Source organism: Mobula birostris, chromosome 1 (genome assembly GCF_030028105.1).
Source record: "Mobula birostris isolate sMobBir1 chromosome 1, sMobBir1.hap1, whole genome shotgun sequence".
Classification (NCBI taxonomy): Eukaryota; Metazoa; Chordata; class Chondrichthyes; order Myliobatiformes; family Myliobatidae; genus Mobula; species Mobula birostris.
The window spans coordinates 90,977,757-91,001,279 of record NC_092370.1 but is presented as its reverse complement, the minus strand read 5'-3'; the positions used below and the strand labels follow the sequence as shown (position 1 = coordinate 91,001,279).

At 38.7% G+C, this 23,523-nt stretch overlaps 1 protein-coding gene across 2 annotated transcripts in view; it reads left to right on the top strand.

The window, feature by feature from the left end:
• Window positions 1–20,230, top strand: part of rab12 (RAB12, member RAS oncogene family) — a 40,784-nt gene extending 20,554 nt beyond the window's left edge. Inside the window, exons 2-6 of one of the 2 annotated variants that reach the window (XM_072259120.1) lie at window positions 6,290–6,350; window positions 8,716–8,854; window positions 13,725–13,814; window positions 15,417–15,521; window positions 18,790–20,230. In XM_072259120.1, coding sequence (XP_072115221.1) covers window positions 6,290–6,350; window positions 8,716–8,854; window positions 13,725–13,814; window positions 15,417–15,521; window positions 18,790–18,900 — 506 coding nt within the window. In that variant the 3' untranslated portion in view covers window positions 18,901–20,230. The remainder of the gene's footprint in view (window positions 1–6,289; window positions 6,351–8,715; window positions 8,855–13,724; window positions 13,815–15,416; window positions 15,522–18,789) is intronic. The other variant, XM_072259128.1, reaches the window with a different exon arrangement.
• The last annotated feature ends 3,293 nt before the right edge of the window (window positions 20,231–23,523 follow it).

Genomic DNA, 23,523 nt, shown 5'->3' with positions numbered 1-23,523 from the left:
CAAGCTATTCTTGTTTTTACGAGGCCGAGTTGCTAGCTTGACGCTCAACCCAACTTGGATTCGAACTCAGGAACCTTCGCTCCAGAGTCCGGCGCTGATATTATTGCACCACCAAGCGGGACTAAGTGCACTAATTCCACAACTTGTACAGCATTTCTGTGTACTCCCAACATGTGGGCTTGAGGTTCTCCGTGCCATCCTAAATGCTCCTTGCGCTGTAAATGGTCACGAGCCAGAGCTTCACAGGAGTCGGGGAGGAATGATATATTTCTTCAAGGAGGGGTAGAGCACACGTTGGTAATCTGTGAGAAAGCTCAGGAAGGAATGTCTGTTTCAGGAGCCTGGTGTAGGATGTGCAGATGATGTGGTCTCTGATGACCTATGAACCAAATTGGACACTGAAATGAAATCTGTGCAGTTCCAGACAGGATGCAGTTAAATCTCCTTTGCCTTGTGAATTGCTGCAAAGAATTTCAGATATTGAAGGAACTTTCAGCCTAGATGGTTGTGGAGGCAGAGTCATTACTTATATTTAAAGCAGAGTTTGATAGGTTCTTGATTAGTAAGGGTGTGAAAGGCTACAGGGAGAGGCAGGAGAATGGAGTTTAGATGGATAATAACTCAGCCATGATAGAATGATAGGGCATATTTGGTGGGCTAAATGGCCAAATTCTGCTCCTGTGACACAGTCATGTATGTCATGTTATTAAAATACTATGTCACTGTATTTTAATTATGCCTTTGGTCCACACATTGGTATTCATAAAAGAGTTAGTTACAGTGTTATATCTCTTAAGCCAATTTGAATACGATTGTGATTTTTTTTTTAATTGCTTCATTTCTGGTGTGTGGTTTTCACTGTGCTACAAGTAAGGAAATGAAGAAATTGAGATATATCAAAATAACCTTGATGATCTTTTGCAGTACATCTTGTAGATCGTACATAACGCATGCGAGAGCATCAGAAGAGTTCAGTGCCAGTGCTAGTGCTACACCCATCTTGATAAATGATACCCTATCACACATGGCTTCAGCCTCTTTGTATTATAGAAGCATTATAAGATCAGAATGTACCGTTACCTTGATGTTATTCAGAGTTCAAAGATAATTTATTATCAAAGTATGTGTATGTCACCATATACTACCCTGAGATTTTGTTTTCCTACAGGCATTCACAGTAGAACAAAGAAATACAATAGAATCAATGAAAAGCTACACAGAAACAAATTCTGAGTGACAAATAACCAATGTGCCAAAAAAGACAATACAAAAAAAATAATAGTAATGAATAAATAAGACTGAGAACATGAGTTGTAGTATCCTTGAAAGTTAGTCCATAGGTTGTAGAAGAAGTTCAGAGTTGAGGTGAATGAAGTTATGCTGGTTCAGGAGCCTGACGGTTGAATGGTAATAACTGTTTCTGAATTCAGTGGTGCTCACTTCTCTATCTCCTGCCCCTTAACAGCAGCAAGAAGAGAGCATGGCCTGGATGGTGCAGGTTGTTGATGGTGGATGTTGCTTTCTTGTACTAGAGCTTCTTGTAAATGTGCTCCGTGGTGTGGAGGGCTTTTTCCTGTGATGGACTCTGCAATATCCAACACTATTTTGGACGCTTTTCCAATCTTCGGCTTTGGTATTTACATACCAGGCCATGATGTAACCGGTCTGAATACGGTCCACTGTGGCAAATTTCCATCAGTGCAAAGTTTTAAATGACATGCCAAATCTGCAAATTTCTAAGAAAGTGCAGGTGTTGTTGTGCCTTCTTTGTAATGCTACTTACATGGTGGTCCCAGGACAGATCCTCTGATATGGTAATACTAAGGGGTTTGAAGTTGCTCTCTCTACCTCTAATCCCCTAATGAGGGCTGGCTCATGGACCTCTGGGTTTCTTCCTTCTGTAGTCAATAATCAGCTCTTTGGTTTATTATTTGCTTATTGTTCAAAACTGCTATGTTGATGATGATGTATGTGAAATTGCTTGGAGATGGTCTTTGACTTGTTCATAGTATGGCTTAATTGTAATCTACCTCTTGACTGTTGATATGTACAAACCCCATTTCCAGAAAAGTTGGGATATTTTCCAAAATGCAATAAAAACAAAAATCTGTGATATGTTAATTCACGTGAACCTTTATTTAACTGACGAAAGTACAAAGAAAAGATTTTCAATAGTTTTATTGACCAACTTAATTGTATCGTGTAAACATACACAAATTTAGAATCTGATGGCTGCAACGCACTCAACAAAAGTTGGGACAGAGGCATGTTTACCATTGTGTTGCATCACCTTTCCTTTTAATAACCCTTTTTAATCATTTTGGAACTGAGGATACTAATTGTAGTAGATTTGCAATTGGAAATTTTGTCCGTTCTTGCTTGATATAAGACTTCAGCTGCTCAACAGTCCGTGGTCTCCATTGTCTGATTCTCCTCTTCATGATGCGCCATACATTTTCAATAGAAGATAGATCTGGACTGGCAGCAGGCCAGTCAAGCATACGCACCCTGTGTCTACAAAGCCACGCTGTTGTAGCCCGTGCAGAATGTGGTCTGGCATTGTCTTGCTGAAATAAGCACGGACGTCCCGGGAAGAGACGTCGCCTTGATGGCAACATGTGTCTCTCTAAAATCGTAATATACGCCTCAGAGTCAATGGTACCTTCACATACATGCAACTCACCCATGCCGTGGCCACTGATGCACCCCCATACCACACAGATGTGGCTTTTGCACCTTTTGCTGATAACAATCTGGATGGTCGTTTTCATCTTTGGCACAGAGAACTTGACGCCCGTTTTTTCTGAAAACTAGCTGAAATGTGGACTCATCTGACCACAGCACACAGCTCCACAGTCTTTCGGTCCATCTGAGATGAGCTCGGGCCCAGAAAACTGGCCGGCGTTTCTGCATAGAGTTGATGTATGGCTTCCTCCTTGCGTAATACAGTTTCAAGTTGCATTTCTGGATGGAGTGATGGACTGTGTTGAGTGACAATGGTTTTCCGAAGTACTCCCGATCTTGCGTTGAGAAATGTTCCTTTTGAACTGACTAACAATTCTCTCACGAATTTTGACACAAAGGGGTGAGCCACGACCCATCCTTGCTTGCAAAGACTGAGCCTTTGATGGACGCTACTTTTATACCCAGTCATGATACCTCACCTGCTACCAATTAGCCTGCTTAATGTGGAGTCTTCCAAACCGGTGTTACTTGAATATTCTGTGCACTTTTCAATCTTATTTTAACTCTGCCCCGACTTTTGTTGCGTGTGTTGCAGCCATCAAATTCCAAATTTGTGTATATTTACAAAATACAATTAAGTTAGTCAGTAAAACTATTGAAAATCTTTTCGTTGTATTTTTGTCAGTTAAATAAAGGTTCACGTGAATTAACATATCACAGATTTTTGTTTTTATTGCATTTTGGAAAATATCCCAACTTTTCTGGAAATGGGATTTGTAGGATTCTTAAACTTAACATGAATGAGTCATGTTTTATTGACACATTAATAAAAAGAGGTTGGAATAGTTGGTGGATAGCTCCACTCCCAAGCATCATAGTGGAATAAAGATCATTATAAAATAGCTTAAGGTGGTGGGGTTATGTCCCTCTGGAGCGCTAACAGAAATATTCTGGAGTGATGCTGTTTGATGCATTGTAACTATCTTCCTGTATGACAACTCTGACTGCTCAGTGATTTCCCCCCCTCCCCCCTAAATTCTCAGTGTTTCTTATGTTTAGTGGTGGCAGCTTTATTGATGTTGGGTGCAGGTACCATATTGAAGTGCCTCATTTGATTTACTTGAGAGTAACTTTAGTGCTAATTTTAATTTGCCCATATATCTAAGCAAGTTTTGTATGGTTTCCCATAGGTGTTTTCTGATAGATAAGTCTCTCTTTTGCAATAAGTGACACAGTAGCATCCCCAAGTATTGTTGCTGTCTCTCAATGACCGAGAACTGGGTTCATCCGGACACTGGGTGTAGTGTGTATCAAGTTTGTCAGTTCTCCTATGACTGTGAGTTTCCTGAGGGTGCTCTGGTTTCCTCCCAATGCAGGTAGATTTGTTAATTGGGCATTGTAAATTGCCTCTTTGTAGGTGAGTGATAGTATTTGGATGTGTTTGACGAAAAGGTGGGTTAAAAAATATGGGATTAACGGCGTATTAGTCTAAATGGGTGCTTGATGGTCAGCACAGACTCAGATGGCCAAACTGCCTGCTTCTGTCTCTGTCCCTCTGACCTAACCATTTGAAATAAATAGAGTAGCTATGAAGTTGTGCAATAAAAACATTTCAGGTTTGAAACTTTGATACATTGTAATTTTATTTGTTTCTTGGCTATCTTGTAACAACTGCACATTCCTTCTGGGTTTCAGTTGGGTTTGTATCTCCAGCTATGGGTACTCATTTACTTCAGGATACCGTAATTATTTGCTGCATCACATGCATCATTTTTTTTCAACTTCTGTATGAAAGCTGTTTTTCAAAATGGATTTGCACATTATTTTGGAAGTTACACTTGTAACAAAGCAAATGAAATTCAAGGTGGTCTGAAAGACAAATAATCGGCCTGGAAGAGAATGTACTTGTTCCTGATCATAAATGTGACAAAAAGTTCAATCAGCTTTCATCATAATAGAATGCAGTGGAAGTAAAGCTTGCAGACAAAGTCTTGCATGAACAGTCCACTAAAACATGCCAGCTAGTAAATCAATAAAGTAAGCAGTGTGTTAATACAAGATAGTTATTCCAATTTTGAAATAAAAACACCTTCCTGTCATCCTAATTGCAGGCACATCTGTCGTGGAAAACTGGTGTTGGCTTTCTATCCAATGTATGCATTTTAGTAGCTTTATATATCTGTACAATGCCACTTCCCAGCCGCCTTTGCTCCTCCAGAGAAAAACAGATCCAAATTGAAAAACTCTACTCATAATTTAACCCTCCAAACCAGGCAATGTTCTTGTGAATCTTTTCTGAACCCTCTCAAGCTTAATCACCACCTCCTTGATTAAGCTGATGTGCTTACTGTGATCAGAATCGCACGCGGTACTCCATGTGAACAAATAAGTTTCTTGAATAGTTGTAACATGATATCCCAAGTCTTGCAGTCAATGCCAGTCAAAGCCATTGCCAATGAAGGAAAATACACACCTTCCTCAGTGCTGTATCCACCTGTGTTGCCACTTTCAGTCAGCTATCACAAGGTCTAAGGTCAATGACAATTCCCAAAGCCCTGCTATTTCCTGTGTATGTCTTGTCCTGGTTTTACTTGCCAAAATGCAGTGCCCTGCGCTTGTCTGAGTTAAATTCTGTCTGCCATTCCCATGCCCGTTTGATCTAATTCCTGTTGTAACCTTCATTCGCCTTCACTCTCCACTATACTACTAATTTTAGTGTCATTTGCAAACTAATTACATTCTCATCCATTTGCAGAATTAGGCCATTTTTAATATATATGACAAACAACAGAAGACCCAGCACTAATTCTTTTGACACCCCACTGGTTATAGGGCTCTGTCGGGGAAAACAGTCCTCTCATTACCACCCTGACTCTTCTCACCAACCCAGTTTCACTCAACATAGACCCCTCGTGATCTAACCTTCTGTAACAACCTACCATACAGGACCTTGTCAAACCTTGCTAAAGTTCGTGTAGACATGATGTACCACCTTGCCTTCATCCCTTCAACAAAACCGAAAATTTTTTAAGATATCCCACACATAAACCCATGTTAACTATCTTTATTCAGTCCTGCCTTCTATATACAAGATCCTATTTTATTCACACTTTCACATTACAAGACTTCCAATTCCACTTCCTTTGTAATGTTGATATGCTCCAAGATATCACTGTTACTTCCCATGAAGTCACTAGCTACCACGTCCTTCTCCATAGTAAATAGTTCAAGTTTATTGTCATCTGACTGTTTGTTTGTGTGTATGTATATCTATATATATCTTTCTTTTACTGGCATATCCATGTAATGCACTTGTAGTGTGTTGTAATCTGCTTGGAAAATGTTACTAAAATACTTAAAACAAAATATTGTGTTCATTTCTCACACACACACACACACACACACACACACACACACACACAGCATGTGTGCAGAAAATTACAGTATCCTGGGCAGCTATCTTTCCCTGTCCTTTTCCTGTGATATGAAAATTTGCTTTTACAGAGTGCTATATATCCTGTTAGAAATGTTTGCTTTTGAATTCAACTTTGAATTTGCTTTTGCTGCTTATTCCTCCTTTTCCTTTTGCTGTATTTGTTTATAGGTGTTGATTTTAAAATCAAAACAATAGAGCTAAGAGGGAAGAAAATTAGATTACAAATCTGGTAAGTGAACAACTCATTTTCAGTTTCTTATTACCCCGACTTGAAATTTCACTTGCAATCTCATCCTTGGCATGGGCTGGTTTTCCACTTCTGGTAAGGATCGGCTGTTATTTTTTGAAGTTTTGGACCCAGTTGAAATTTCAAAACGTAGTGCAAAGGCTGCATTTTTAACGATGTTGATTTAATCTTGATTTTTTACATTTTCAGCCTGCAGTGCAATTGTTCTTAAATTAAAATTTTCAAAACCTTAGTTTTCTTGTTACCTTAGCTAATTTACTTCATAGTGGCTACTTTTGTCATCTGACAGAGCCAAGCAAGACACAAATACTAAAATAGCCTTGGACAGTTCTTTAGTTTTGTTCACTTTGTTCTCAGCTTCCTTTAACTGGGCTTTTAACATTGTTTCTTTATCCCAGGATGATCAGCCCACTGTTAGATCACTGGGTGATTCATTTTGTAGTTGCCTTAACAGCACTTCTAATCAGTGACAAGCCTAAATCACTTTTATGTTCTGGTCCCCTTGGTGTGACATATGACATTTCTACTAAAGCAGACTGGCATCAGCTTGTAGTGCAAGAATTTGAAATGATAGCTTAAAATAAGGTATTCAATTGGTGTCAATCCTGCTAATTAAAGTATCTTCATTTTTCTAAGCTGGAAAGCGGTGTTAATTCATGCCATGTAATTCCAGTGATTGGATAATGCATTTGATTTATGCAGATGTTTTTTCATTTCAATAGGAGTAAATAATATTCACAATGCAACGATTTGAAAGCGGTAGAAAACAAACTGTCTTAATATTCTCAGAGTATAAACCACCTGTGCCAACATTGAGTGTTACAGGAAATTTCCCTTGGTCTTATTTAACATAAAGCCTTTAATGAGCCTGTGGGATCGCTGCTGCTGTGTGTACTAATATATGGTACGTAGGATTTCAGTATTTCTAAACTACATCTGGCTACCATACTGTCCCATCAGTGAGAAAGAACAATGGAGATGCAACAGATAGTCTGTGTGAGACACATGGTTTGTCAGTTGTCTTTGTTTTCATGAACTCTTGTGAATGATAATAAAAAGCTTACTAACACTCCACTCCACTCCACCCCACTTCCCAACAGGATTTTGGCTTTGGATTGCAGCACTGCTCTGGAATTCCTTACTCATCCATAGTTTCCAGCTAACAATAGTCTAATTTCTAACTGTCTGTGTGTTCTCATCCCTCATCTGTGTGACTCTTTAAGATATGGCTGCGAGGGGCTGGCAAATAGTAGCACTGTTTCTACTGGAGCATGCGGAGGTAAAATGTATTATTTTATTCAAACTATTGTTAGTTTGGTTTTATTTGTAATATGACTTGTGGTTACTCATCTGCTTCATCGGATGCTACAAAGCTACAAAACTATTTGGACTTTTAACCAAAATGGGTAGTAATATATAGTGTTGCAGCTCCTTTAGTAGAATCTGATAAATTTGACCCAGGAGGGTCATTCAACCCCTCAAGTGTGCTGGTCAATAAATAGTTGCCCTTCTAATTCCATCTTCTACAGCAGAACTGAACCCTTGTAGTTCATGATTCTTAAGTACAGATGCAAATATTCTTTTAGATGAACTACTTTTCCCATCTCCCTTGTGATCCTTGACCATTTCATATGCCTCAATTAAATCTCCCCTCAGTCACCACTATTTCAAACAAAACAGCCCTAGCTTATCCAAATTCAATCTTTCCTATAATGTAGTTATCAGAAATGGGTATATTACTCAAGTTCACCTTTACAGTTGTAGTATAACCCATCAGCAATTAATGGCATGCCTTAGCAAATAAAGGAAAACAAATTTGTCTTTTTAACCATATTATTGAATGATCATACTGTCATTAAGAATACTTGGATATACATTCAAAGATCCCTTTGTTCCTCTACAAAGGTATCCTGTCATTTATTATATACTCTGTTGCCTAGTTGAACCTCACTAAGTCATTATCTCATACTTTTCTAAATTATATTGGACTGGCCTCTTTCCTATCTAACTTTGTTATTTATAATTAATGGTTATTTGGACATTGATGCTGTAATAACTTAATCAAAGCAGGTCTATACAACTTTGATAATATATTCAATTACCTCTATTTTTTAATGTTCCTTGCTTAAAAGGCTGACATTTATCAGCTGAAGAGTATGTGGGTTAAGTACTTTTTTGACCAAGGTTATTTTAATCAACCCACTGTATAAATCTCTGTTGGAGTCCTGGATTACTAATGTAACTAGGTGGCAGGGATAAAAAAAAACAACTGATTGGATGTGTAGGTGTTTCATTGTGTCAAAAGTTTTGAACATTCTTAACTTTTTAAATCACACTTTTTCCTCAGGGATACCGCAGGGCAGGAGAGATTCAACAGTATTACTTCAGCATACTACAGGAGTGCCAAAGGAATAATCTTGGTATATGACATTACAAAAAAAGAAACATTTGAAGATGTACCTAAATGGATGAAAATGATCGACAAGGTAATGAAGCTGACATTCTGCTAAACTGCAGCAGCTACAGGCCCAGAACCATCAAATGCTCCTCATATGTTAACCCTTTCTTTCTTGGGATAACTCTAGTAAACTTTTTCTGGACCCTCAATGTCAGCACCATTTTTTTCTCAGATAAGAGACCCACAACTGCTCACAATACTCCCACGTATGGTCTGATCAATGCTTTATAAAGCCTCAGCATTACATCCTTGCTTTTGCATTCTTCCCACCTCCTCAAATGAATGCTAACATTACATATGCCTTCTTTACCAGTTACTCATGCTGCAAGTTAACCTCTATGGAATCCTGCACAAGAACTCCCAAGTCCCTTTGCACCTTAGAGTTTTGAATTTTCTCCCCATTTAGAAACTAGTCCAGGCCTTTAATCCTTTGCCATAGTGCATGGCCATGCACTTCCATGCAATATTTTCCATCTGCCACTTGGCCCATTTCCCCCAGTCTATCCAATTCCTTCTGTAGATGCCCTGCTTGCTCAACACTACCTGCCCCTTCCACCTATCTTCATATCATCTGCAAACTTGCCACAAAGTCATCAATTCCATCATCCAAATCATTGACATATAATGTGAAAAGAAGTGGTGCCAACACTGACCCCGTGGCACAATTCTAGTCACCAGCAGCCAACCAGAAAATGCCCCCTTTATTCCCACTCTTTGCCTCCTGCCAGTCAGCCAATCTTTGCTACATGGTTAAGTAAGAGAAAATCTGCAGATGCTGGAAATCCAAGCAATACATACAAAATGCTGGAGGAACTCAGCAGGCCAGGTAAAATCTGGAAAAAAAGTAAACAGTTGATATTTCAAGCTGAAACCCTTCATCAGGGCACTTCTTCAGTCCTAATGAGGGGTCTCGGCTCAAAACGTCAACTGCTTACTCTTTTCCATAGATTCTCCCTGGCCTGCTGGTTTGCTCTGTGTTAGGACCCTTCCTGTAATACCATGGGCTCCTATCTTGTCAAGCAGACTCATGTATGGCAACTTTTCTTTCTTTTTCAATATCTTTATTGATTTGATTTCTATATATAGAAGAATACAGAGTTCAAGAGAATACATATTATAAAACAAAATGTAATACCAGATACAGTATATTAAATCACAGTAACAAACTCCTTACTGTATATTCATATGGAGAATATAAACAATTTTGAGGAAAAAAGGGTCTACACCCACTACCAAAGCCGAAGTTGTTGGGGGTGGGGGGGGGAGAAAAAGGAATAAGAAACTTATCAGATAGTAAAATATGCTATTAACCAACTTCTGTACTTTAACAAGAAGTCAAAGATTATGAAAATAATTTAAGGATGGCCCCCACAAATTTTGAAAGTCTTGGTTAGATTCAGAAATTGAACAACAAATCTTTTCTAAATTTAGGTATGCCATAACATCCCGTAACCACTGAACGTGATTAGGTGGAACAGCATCCTTTCATTTAAACAAAAGCGCCCTTCTAGCCATGAGAGATAAAAGCCAGATTGTGCAAATCAGATGCCTTCAAAGTGATATCTTTCCTTCCAACAATACCAAATAGGGCAGTCAAAGGATTAAGCTTAAAATTTACTTTAAAGAGTGCAGAAAAAGTTTGAAATATTTCCTTCCAATATTTTCCAAGATTTGGGCAAGTTCAAAACATATGAATAAGTGAAGCTCCTCCATTGTTACACCTATCACAATAGAGAGATATAGCTCTATATAAATGAGATAATTTATCCTTGGTCATATAAGCCCTATGAACCACTTTAAATTGTAGAGGGGAATGACGAGCACATAGCGATGAAGTATTAACCAATTTAAAAATCTCATTCCAAGTTTCTTCAGAAATTGAGGTCTGTAAATCTTGTTCCCAAAGATTTTTGATCTTGTCTAAAAAATTATTTCTCATTCCCAACAACATATCATAAATATTGGATATTGAACCATTACAGAATGGCTTTCTGAAAATGCAAGTAAACAACATCCACTGACTCCTTTGTCTATTCTGCTTATTTCTTCAAAGAACTCCAACAGATTTGTCAGGCAAGGTTTCCCCTTATGGAGACCGTGCTGACCTTGGCCTATTTTATCATGTGCCTCCAAATACCCTGAAACCTCATCCTTAATATTAGATTCCAATATCTTTCCAACCACTGAAGTCTGACTAACTGGCCTATAAGTTCCCTTCTTCTTCCTCTTTCCCTTCTTCTTCCTCTTTCCCTTCTTCTTCCTCTTTCCCTTCTTCTTCCTCTTTCCCTTCTTCTTCCTCTTTCCCTTCTTCTTCCTCTTTCCCTTCTTCTTCCTCTTTCCCTTCTTCCTCTTTCCCTTCTTCTTCCTCCAAGTGGAGTAACATTTACAATTTTCCTGCCCATAAGACATTGGAGCAGAAATAGGCCATTCAGCTCATCAGGTTTGCTCCACCATTCCATCATGGCTGATCCCAGATCCCACTCAACCCCATACACCTTTGATGCCCTGAGTGATCAGGAAACTATCATCTCCCACCTTAAGTATACCCACAGACTTGGCCTCTAGCACAGTCTGTGGCAGAGCATTCTACAGACTCACTACTCTCTGGCTAAAAAAATTTCTCCTTGCCTCTCTTTTAAAAAGGTCACCCCTCAGTTTTGAGGCTGTGCCCTCCAGTTCTGGATACCCTCACCATAGGAAACATCTTCTCGACATCCACTCTATCTAGTCCTTTCAACGTTCGGTAGGTTTCAATGACATCTGTGCATTCTTCTAAATTCCACTGAGTACATGCCCAAAGCTGCTAAGCTCTCCTCATATGTTAACCTCTTCAATCCCAGAATCATCCTCGGGAACCACTTCAAGAATTCTCTCCAATGACAACTGTTACGTACCCCGTAACTGGGTTGCCAAACCAGCAGAAATGGATCACTCAGTTGGAGTCTGGATTACTAGAACTAAGAAAGTTTTATTAAAGAAACAAGCAACACAGTACTCTAATCAAAAGGATAATAAATGCAACAGTTCAGCAATGATAAACACACATGTACACAGAATTAAGATAACAGGATCAATCAAGCTCTATTGTTGTCTAGGGGTAAATGACCAGTTTCAAAGTGACGCAAAGTTCAGTTCAATTTAGTTCAGTTCAGTTTGCAGTAATCGCTGCCGTGGGAGATGGACAGTGGGGGAAGGAGAGAGAGAGCAAAACGAATGAATATTCAAACGGCTTCCACACACAGACCTTCACAGTCAGCTTTCGGGCGAGCCCTTTGTGATGTCATCTGAGGTCACCGACTGTGACCCCCTCCGTTTCCAGATACGATCGTTTCTCTGCGGTGAACCTGGCACCCAGGCAAGGGTGGACACACACCAGATTCCCGCCGATCGTGCCTTTCCACCCTGTGCGTCTATGGCTTGATCCCGCGACCAGCCGTCCAAAACTTTCCACCAACTTGTGGAGACGCACCGCTTCCAGGGTCTCGTTACCTCGGGGTGTCGTGTGTGTGTGTTGCCTTAGCGAACCTGTCCCTTTTTATCCCCCTGCTGGGGTATCGCCTGTCCATCACTTCAAACAGTTCAGGGTTCAAAGGGGGAGCCGATCTTGACAGCTCTCCTTCCGTTACTCTCTCCCGTCCCTTCATTAACATCTCCAAATGCTGCTCCATTGTTTTCCTTATCTCTCTTTCTCCTGAAGACAGGTGGTAGACCAACTGCTGATCCCACTGGTGCCAGCCCAGGCCAGCTAACATCTTAATTTATGTGTATTCTCGTCACACAACACATCCTTATTGATACGGGGCCCAGAACTGTTGACAGTGTTCCAAGTGTGGCCTGACTAGTGTCTTATAAAGCCTCATCATTTTCTCCTTATTTTTATGTTTTATTCCCCTTGAAATAAATGCCAAAATTGCATTTGCCTTCTTTACCACAGACTTAACCTATAACCTAATGGGAATCTTGCAGGGGAACTCCCTCTGCACCTCTGATGTTTGAACCTTCTCCCCAATTAGATAAACCTGCGCTATTGTTCCTTTTACCAAAATGCATTATTGTAAATTTCCCAACACTGTATTCCATCTGCCACTATTTCTTGCCCATACATCCAATTTGTCTAAGTCCTTCTGCAATCGCATTGCTTCCTCAGCACTAGCTATCCCTCCACCTATCTTCGTATCATCCGCAAACTTTGCCATAAAGCCATCAATTCTATTATCCAGACCTTTGACGATGTGATAAGTAGTGGTCCCATTACTTACCCTGAGGAACACCACTAGTTACTGGCAGCCAACCGGAAAAGGCCCCCTTTATTCCCACTTGCTGCCTCCTGCCTGTCAGCCATTTCTCTATCCATGCCAGTATCTTCCGCCATAGGATTTTATCTTGTTAAACAACCTCGTGTGGTAACTTATCAAATGCCTTCTGAAAATCCACTTAAATAGTATTCACTGGCTGTCCTTTGTCCACCCTGCTTGTTACTTCCTCGAAGAACTCTTAACAGTTTTGTCAGGCAAGATTTCCCTTTACAGAAACCATGCTGACTTCGACATTTTATCATTAGTCTTCAAGTACCTTGAAGCTCTTGTTGCCTGACATACTGAGTTTTCGAATGTTTTGTTCTTATTTCAAATTTCCAGAATTCTATGCTAAATTAGATAGGGGATTAAAATATCTTTAGTGATTTAGAATCATGTCAGTGATAACTTTGACCAAGTGACTGTTCCCTCTGCTTGCAGGATTGGTGATTGGGTTACTACAATTTTTTTTTGCTGGAAAAATTGCTGCTTCTGGAATTATTCATGTTTTTCACCAAATATCTCAAGTGTTAGTCCATCTGTACTTCACGGTACCTTCTAACTGCTGGTAACTGTTATTTTTTTTTATTTTGTGTTGCATAGTATGCTTCAGAGGATGCAGAACTTCTGTTAGTGGGAAATAAGCTAGATTGTGAAGTTGACCGAGCTATTACTCGTCAGCAAGGAGAGAAGGTAAGAAATAGAGCCCTCTCTCGAAGTAGAACTTTAAATGTTAATAACATTAAAATTATTTTGTGAGAAGCTCTTTTTCAGACTGTAACAATAAGGAGTTAGTCAGTCTCTGGTACTTGGATAGCAAAGATTGAGTAGGTCAACTTCGTGGAAGGTTGAGGAAGGCTTTTTGGCTAATTGGATCCAGAGAGGGAGTTTTTTTTTTGGTATTCTGGGACATTCATCTGGTTATCTCTTTATTGTTGTGTGATATGCATACCTTAAAAATAACAATGCTAAACCTTTGTGCACTGTTAAGATGCAAGACCAAAGACGAGCAAAAATAGATCATTTCTCCCATCAAGCCCTCTCTGCCATTCAATCATTAATTCAGTGACTTGGCCTCCACAGCTATCTGTGGCAATGAATTCCACTGATTCACCACCTGCTGGCTGAAGAAATTCTTCCTCATTTCTGTTCTAAAGAGACATCCTCCTATTCTGAGTCTGTATCCTCTGGTTCTAGACCCTCCCACTCCATATCCTCTCTATATCCACTCTCTCTTGCCCTTTCTAGATTCTATATTTGCATTTTAAGTTATATTGCAGACTGTATTTTGTCATCCTTGGAAGTTTTGTACAAGAAATGATCTCACTGAAGTATGCGAAATGACTAATGTTCTACTGTTCTAGCTGTTCTTCATTGTTGTATTAGCTTTAATAATTACTGTTGTCTGATTCAGCATACTGCATATTAAATCAATCCATGGCATTCCATGGAATACTCCTCCTTGCTATGTGCATTGTTTTACCTTCTCCACTTTTATCTGGCAGAATTCCAAATAAGGTACTCATTCACATTTTATCCAATTTACACCCTGAATCAGGTGCCTCTCAGTCTGATGTTGATCTGTTAATAAAAGCACTGTACATTGCATTGAATTTCAAAATACGTACAATTTAATTTCTTTTATTCTCTTAGAAATCTTAAAGAAGTTTCATGATACGATTCTCTCATCAGACATGATCAAATAATGTGATGGGGAAGAGGGTATTGGTACCATTGCAGTTGTTAATGGACAAGTCAGCATCTGTGTAGATCCTGGGGCATGAATTTGAAACCAAACCAAGAAAATTAAATTTGGGTAATTGATTCATCTATTATTAGTAATAATAAAAAAAATTGCTGAATTGTCATAAAAACATCTGTTTCACTGATATCCTTTGGGGAACAAAATCTGCTGTTCTTAAATCAATTTGGTCCACATATTGCTATTGTAATATGGTTTATTCTTAACCCCTCCATTGTGAAATCATTTGGGGATGAATAATGAATGCTGGCCCAAGACTGACATCCATATGCACTGAAATAAATACTAGAGAGCTTAATTCCAGTTTTTAGGATCAATGTTAGTGAGATCCAGATAAAATAATTTTACACCAAAGCTCATCTGTAATTCATTCTTTTTCCTCATATTTCTGATCTGCTCTGTGCCGATCTGTAATTTGCTTATAATGCTCCTTTTTATCAAAATGCATATTCCCACTTCTAGTATTATTTAAAGACCAAAGGAATATTTTTCTCCAACTGCCTTGCTAAACATTTAATCTTTAATTTCCTCAGTTTGCCCTGCAGATAACTGGGATGCGTTTTTGTGAAGCTAGTGCAAAGGACAACTACAATGTCAGTGAGATATTTTTGAAGCTCGTGGATGACATTTTAAATAAGGCAAGTTCATTTTGAATGAAGAGCAAAGCTTTAAAACATCAAAGTCTACTGTTGTATTTGTGGTCTTTCATGTGAATTTCAAGGCCAATTGAGACTGTCACTTAAGAAGCTGGCAGTGTTGTATGGTAAATATCATTCCTGACAAGACTGGTCATAATTAGTTGTGGCAATTAAATGGAGGAGGAAACTTCATGAACATCCCCATCCAGTACAATGTCAAAGCCCAGCATAAGTGGCTGTTGTTGAGATCTTCTACATCATTAAAGCCATTCATTAGTTAATTACATTCACTTCATATGATATAGTCATAGAAAGATACAGCACAAATAAGCTATTCAGTCTACTGAGTCTGTGCCAATCATCCACCAATCATTTACTCTAATCCAACATTAATCTTTTTTTTTCCCTCCCCACTTTCTCATAAACTTCCTAGATTCTACACACGGTATTAGGATATAGAAGAGCAGATGACCCAAAGAAAATCCATGCAGTCAGTTGACGGATATGGAAACTCACACTACCAACATCAGTAGTCTCTCCCACTGCATGGCAGCAGCTCTACTAACTCCACTGCTGTGCCTCCCAGTAGGAAATGACCTTGCATTAATACAACAGAAGTCATGGCTTCCATCAACTGTAGTGCTGAGACAATGTGTGCTACATTATACTTACCTATGCCAATCCCATTTGCCCACATTAGAACTGTATTCTTCTATCCCTGTCTAAGTTCCTGACTAAAGCACCTTTTTATGTGTTGTAATTAGAGTAGAAAGTGATTCCCTTTACTACTTAAAGGCTGCCTACCTTTCGCAAGTTTGAAGTAAATTTATTATCAAATTACATATGTATATGTTACCATATACAACCCTGTGATTCATTTTCTTGCGGGCATTCACAGTATATACAAAGAAACACAAAATCAGTGAAAGACCACATTCAATAATATGGACAAACACTAATGTGCAAAAGACTGCAAATACAAAGAGTGGAAAAATAGTAATAAATATCGAGAAGATGAGATGAGTCCTTGAAAGTGAGTCCGTAAGTTGTGGAAGTAGTTCTGTGTTCGGGGTGAGTGATGTTATCCTCTGGTTGAAGAGCTTGATGGTTGAGGGGTCATAACTGTTCCTGAATCTGGTGGTGTGGGTCTTGAGGTTCCTGTACCATCTCTTTGATGACAGGAGTGAGAAGAAAGCATGGTCTTCTACCTTTCTGTGACAGCACTCCGTGTAGATGTGCTCAATGGTGGCTCATCTTGGATTCTGCCGGGGCCACTCACTCCTGATCTCTTTACACTATTATTTCAAACATGGGCAAAAGCTGAATTCCAGTTTACAGTTCCTCAGGTAATAAAGTACATCTGCACTTAAAACAGCCTGGATAATCAAAGAGTTTTCAAATGGTGAGTACATTCAGGTCACGAGTTTCTGGCAATGGAAATCTCCAAACAGATGCAAACCACCTTATTTCCCCAGCGACCTGCTATCTGAAAAGCTCTGTTTTGGACTGTAATGGAATGCTTTCAAATAGCTATATAATAGCACCAACAGCATTAAAGAAACTCGGTACCATCCAGGCCGAAGCTGCTTATGTCTTTTGGTATACCATCCACATGGCCACCACATTCACACCACAAACATAGCCTGACTGTGTTATGAACCATAAGCAGCAGTTGATTAGGAGCAGCTTTATCAGCAGCACCTTCCAAACCCACAGTCTCTACTCTCCTAGAAGGGGAAATGCAGTAGCTGCAAGCTATTGGAAACAAACCTGCAAGTCCTCTGTTAGATCACACATAATCCTGACTAAACACATATTTTTCCTTCATTATTATAGACCAAAGTCTTGGCAATCCTTGTATAAATTCAGCACAAGGACCACCTGATAATAGAAGGCAGCTTGTCACCACCATGTTAGGACAATAAGAGATTCTGCATCATTACATAATGAACTGACCGCAGTAATTGGGATTTTTGTACGTTCCACATAAGGTGGGAATCCCAAAGTTGCTGAAATAATTGACTCCTGCTGTTGGAAGCTTTGCTACGTTTTCCAGCCTTCTCCAAAGGAATGAAGTATAAACGTTTGAATCGCTAGCGACATAAGCTATTCATGAACCAGACTCACTGTAAAATGTTACAAAGTCTTGATTATTTTTCTTTGCAAGAGATCTGTTTTAGAGGTGCATTGTGTTATATGTAGTGCTTCTCAAAGCTCCTAACTTAATCTCTCAGTTCAACAATTCACTCTGATAGGCTGTAAAATAGACTGATATATCAGCTCCTACATTAAATGTGCATCATTTAGTCTTTGCTCTATTGAGTGCTAGTATATTGAGTAAAACTTTTACTTTTCCTTCCTGGCTTGCTATCTGAGAACTCCTCAATGTGTTGGGCTGCTGACAAGCTTGCTGGCATTCCATCTGCTGGATGTTTGTGATCACTATGAACCAATGCCTGCCTGTAATCATCATTGGAAATTCTCATCCCAAATATTGCTATATATCTGTGAATGGCTTTTTCCAAGTTAACAACAAGTGTTATGGCTTCAATGCTATCTATATTAGCATTCTCTAGTAGTGTTTTATCAACTCCAAAACAGTTCCATTTATTTTCTAAATAAGTTCATTCTAATAAATGATGTTTGTTTGAATGTTAGTGACAGATATGCTTGTAAGTAGAAAAAACAGTGAAAGCAGGAGTTCATAGTGTGATTTTTAGTGAATGTTTCACCAAGGTCTCCTTGTGATGTTACCATTGACAACAACTCACCCAAACTTGGCATCTTTGGCACACTGAACACAACTTGCAACAGCAGAAGTGACAGCTGTTGTTTCATTGCCTAAATCACAATTTAGAGCAGTGAGAAACAGCCAGCTATCAAAATTGTTGTAAAATGCCTTTTTCCACAGAGTACCCTGTGCAGTGTTGTAGCACATAATAGCATGCAGATTCCACAGTATATTGGCAACTCCCCAGCTGGTGTTAATGCTACTCATAAGCCTCCTCCAGCATCTCTGATCTATTAGCACTACATATTATTTTGTATTCCTTCAGGTATTTGTCGAGCATTCCTATAAATACATCGGATTTGCTTTTATGCCTCGGATTATGTTGACTCAGCTTTTTGACTTGGAAAATTGCTTTGAAATCACAAAGCGTTCGTATAAAGTTAGTTTTTAAAAATCTGCTTTCATCTTTTATCTCCGTTCTGTTTTGATGTCTGAAGCTTAAAGAATTATAATGTTTTACCATATGCAAACTTTCAGATGCCTGACGTACCCAAGCGCGAGTTATCAAACAGCATCCTGTCACTACAGCCAGAGCCTGAAATTCCACCAGAACTTCCACCAGCTCGGCCGAATGTTCGCTGCTGCTGACTGGTGCTTCTTCCCTGCGCCATACTGCGCTCGTACTCGCGTACGTTTCTGCAATGCAATCAGTCTCACCATTGTCATCATTGCACTTTGTAGGAATGATCAGAGAAGAACTTGGACTAACTTTGTATATGTGTGAAGTTTTAAAATGGCATAGGATAAAATTACTCTGTTCAGAATAACTGCACATGTATTTTTAAAAATCCTCTGATCTCTGGCAAAGTTGATGTTTTCTATACTAGTACAGTATTTAATGTTGGCACGTAGTACCAAGTGATTTCTAAACTTTGGAAGGGGCTTTTTTTATTGGTACTCTAAAGAAAGTCAAGCCACCAAAAAGGCTGTCTGAATACTAGCACAGAGCTGCTATTGTCAGTGGTATCATGGTATCACTGCTTCCTTTGAGTAGTACACAGTGGGTACATTAGAAAAACATATGAACCCAGTTTGGAAATTTTGCGAATCCTAATGATACACATTACAAGGGAACCCCATTAGACACATGGTTGGTTTGTACATTGGTGCATAGACTGCAAATATGCATTTTACGTTCCCGGGAAGCTTTGGGAACTAAAGGGTTAACACTAAGTTGTGATCTGTCATTTGGAGAAAACGAGTTGTTCTCGGAGTGTGAAGCACAGAAATATTTGATGTGCAGTGGCAAAAATGTGCCATACAATTTGAGTATTTTATCAAAGACAGAACACTATTGTGGTCAAGGCAGGCATAATCCACTTTTCTCCATACTAACCATAAAGGTGTGTTGTGAAAGGACACAATTTGTGGTCATTTTAGAAGCACTTAATACTAAGTTCTGGGCAGAGGAGGGGGTACTGGGTAAATGGTTCAGCCTCATATTTTAGCTGAGTATTTTATAATGTACTTGAAATTTCAAGAGGGCATTTTATAAAAGTTGCCTTATGTGGATCAAATGTTTCAAAATTTGGTCTGTTCAAAGATATTTTGATTGTGCAAATGACTGCACCTTGCTCTTGCACCATAGCTGTAATCAGCACTCCCTCATAACAATGTTAGACTTAAATTTTGGATGCCAAGTGCATTGCAAAGTGGGTGTAATTTACTTGAAGGAAACCCCCACTTAAGACGTGGCTCATAATACGAGCAACAGAGTAACTTCCATATCCAAGACTGAAGATTTTTTGTGGAATATGTGAGTACAGTATTCACTTTGCTATATTAATGGTTGGGGAAGTAATTTTGATTTACACAAAAAGTTTGTACTGTGGATCCCACAAAAGGGCAGATACACTCGCAGCTTGATTCCAGATTGTGCTTGGTCATTGCTGTATGTGGAATATGAAGGTCTTCCCACTATTAGTGCATGTTATTTAAAAAGTGAAGTCTGTCTCTGGTGTAGCTGATTTCTTCTTTTGATGGATTCAAATATAAGCATGGTATGTAAAATTGTGACTTATTAAAACTATATATACATAAGCACCTAAACTGTTTACTTCATTTCTTGAAGCAATGCCGGAAATGATCGTCTGCCTAGAAGAATGGATATTACATTGTACTGTAACATCTTCTGTATAAGAACACTATTGCTTGTGTAGGGCTTTCTCAGCTGATCACTTCTTGGCACTTGGGAGATGAGGATGCTACACATGTACATTTTAAAATTGTGTGATTTACTGATGTACATTCAAAATTATTTTTTTAAAACTTGGACTACATTCAAAGTTGTTGGTTCCACCGTGCATTTACTCTTCAGGTGTTTGCAAATTGGTGCTCTCACCAGGTTGTTTTCTGGGAAAGCTTGGGGAATCACTGGTTGATTATCTACCTGTGTTAGGTCTCAGTTTGTACTGTTTCTCAGACTGAGGAGGGGATGGTTAGCAGATGGTAGGAAGTATCCCCTTGGGGGAGGCTGCATAAGTTAGGTACAGATCCAAAACATGGCTCCCATTCCAACATAATACATGTATAAAACATTTCATTCCTACAGATAGCATAACTGATTTGCTGTGCTTTTGGTAATTATTTCTTCTCAGTCTTATTGTACATCTGATGTCATTTTTTAAACATTTATCATTGTAAGTAATCTTTGTGTATTTTCCTTATAATACTGATTTATGGATATCAGAAAAACAGAACCGCATACAGTCCATCTCTGGTAAGGGAGGGAGAAGTGTAGGGCACTTCGGGGAAGAGGTATTTGGAAGATTGTCGTGCGAGACCTAGAGCATGTACGGGAGTTTGTGTATGTCTGCATGCAGGAACTTGTACATTGCTGCCATCCTGATATCCATGAAATGTGGCAACAAGGTATTCTGCCCTTTGACCCCTCATTATTTGATCAGATTGCGGCTGATCTCAACATTCATTAAATCCGCTTACTCTTTCCCCATAACCCTTGCCACCTTTACTGATAGAAATCTTTCTCTCTCAGCCTTATTTGTACACAATGATTCTGCTTCCACTGGTCTTTTTGTCAATCCAAACACTGCAGATTCAGACTTAATATCAGTGATATATGACATAAAATTTGTTTTACGGTCACAGTACAGTGTAAGACAAAATTACCATAAATTACTAAAGTAAATAAATAGTGGGGAAAAAGGGAAGAATTAATCAGTTTCAAGTAGCTGCCCCCTTATTCTAAGGAGGTATCCATGGGTTCCAGGCTCTTGAATTTTCTTGGATGCTTTTACTGCATAAACTCATTCCAGCTGATCGAATACCTGCATTTTTAAAATTTACATTGTTACTGAATCTGAAATTGAATTATTACCAGGTTAATGCTGAAAGTGGTGAATATTTCTCATATTTGAACATAGTAAAACAATTAACAATAATTCACTAAATCTTCAAAAGACAGCCAGTAGAAATTCAATATTGCCAGGAGGAAAATGAGGAAGTCTTATGCCAGTGCATGGAAAGCTGGGTCTTAAGAAACTAATAAATTATTTGAATACAGTTTATGAGCTGCCCTACCATGTCTGTTATTAATTAGGACCCATCTATTATTCTTACTCTGCCCACGTAACCAACATTGTAGAAAAAGGAAAAATGAAACGTTAATTTTGATCCTCCTTTCTCTAAAAAAAACTTAACCTTTATTGGAACCTATGAAGCCTTTGAATTACTTTGCTTCAAAAGGGGAGTTGCAGATAAAAAGCAATACTATGGATTAAATTTTCTAGAGACCAACTAAAATTATTAAGGTGGAGTATAACTTTTAACATCAAAATACTCAAAACATCCTTCTGAACAGCTTTAAACTGGTTTATACTAATTAACCATGGAAATGAGCAATGGATAATTTTTACTTAAGGTACAAAAGGGTGTAGGTTTTAGAAGCAGGGCAGAGTGCCCTCAGCTTCAAGCACAAACTAAAAAAAGTTTAACATGCTTCATAAATATATCAATATACAGTATAATTGATATAATATAAATATATAATTTTAAAAGTATAGTGGTATGGTAGCAGAGTGCTTAATACAATGTTGTTACATTGAGCCAGGTCCAATTCCACTATTGCCTGTCAGGTGCTCTCCACATGACAGCGTGAGTTTCTTCTGGGTGCTTTGATTTCCTCCCACAGATGTACAGATTAGTCGTTTAATTGGTTACAGAGGTGTAATTGAGTAGCACAGGCTCATGAGGCTTTAAGGGCCTGTTATCATGCTGTATCTCAGAAGAAAAAAATTTAAATATATATCTAATTGGACAGTACACTGCACTCTCTTACCAAGTACGAAGGTACTTGGTGCCATTTGTAATGGAACAGTTGTAACTGGGTGTTCTTCAGGTAAAGTGAGAAATACTTTGCTCCCAGCAGTGCAGCCAGCTTTTCTGGAGAGACAAACAGAATTATTGACAAACGTGGAAATCAAAGCAATCGCACAAAATGGTGGAGGAACTCAGCAGGCCAAGTAGCATCTATGGAAAAGAGGGAACAGTTGACATTTCAGGCTGAGACCCTTCATTAGAATTATTGTGTCAGTTCATGATTTATATCAGATTTAGGAAGTGTTTGATAAACAGGTATAAATGATGTTAAGAGTAGGGGAAGGGAGATCAAAAGGAAAGATCTGGTAAGGAAAAAGGTGGACGAAGTTAAATTACAAAATGGACTGGTATTACCAATTCTTTTTGTGTTGTACTGAGGCAAATGACCTCAATGCTTTGGAAAATAACTGATAAAGATTGGTATTTTATGAATCAGTTCATGTTTGTCACAGTACGAAAGCTGATATCTTCTAAATACTAGAAATTATCAGCTACACTCTGGCCCCCCTTTTTATTAGAGTAAATTATCTTTAAATGAAGATTTTAAGCTATTCATAATATCCATGCTGGTAATAAGTGTGTGAAAACCCAACAACTGACCTTAGCAAGTTAAGATGTGATCAATACTTAATTAATTGGGAAAATAAAATGAATTAGATGTGTTAACCAACTGTTTTGCAAGTGTCTATAATAAATGTAAAAAAGCATATATTTCTATTACGTACATCAAAGGTAGTGTGTGATGTTTTCCTCATCCATTGTGGATATGTATATGTGAAATTGGGCTCCTTCCCAAGCTAGTTACATACATAAAAAATGCCACTTTATTAGGTACAGGAGTGAAATCTGGTGTGGTCTTTGCTGCTGGACCCC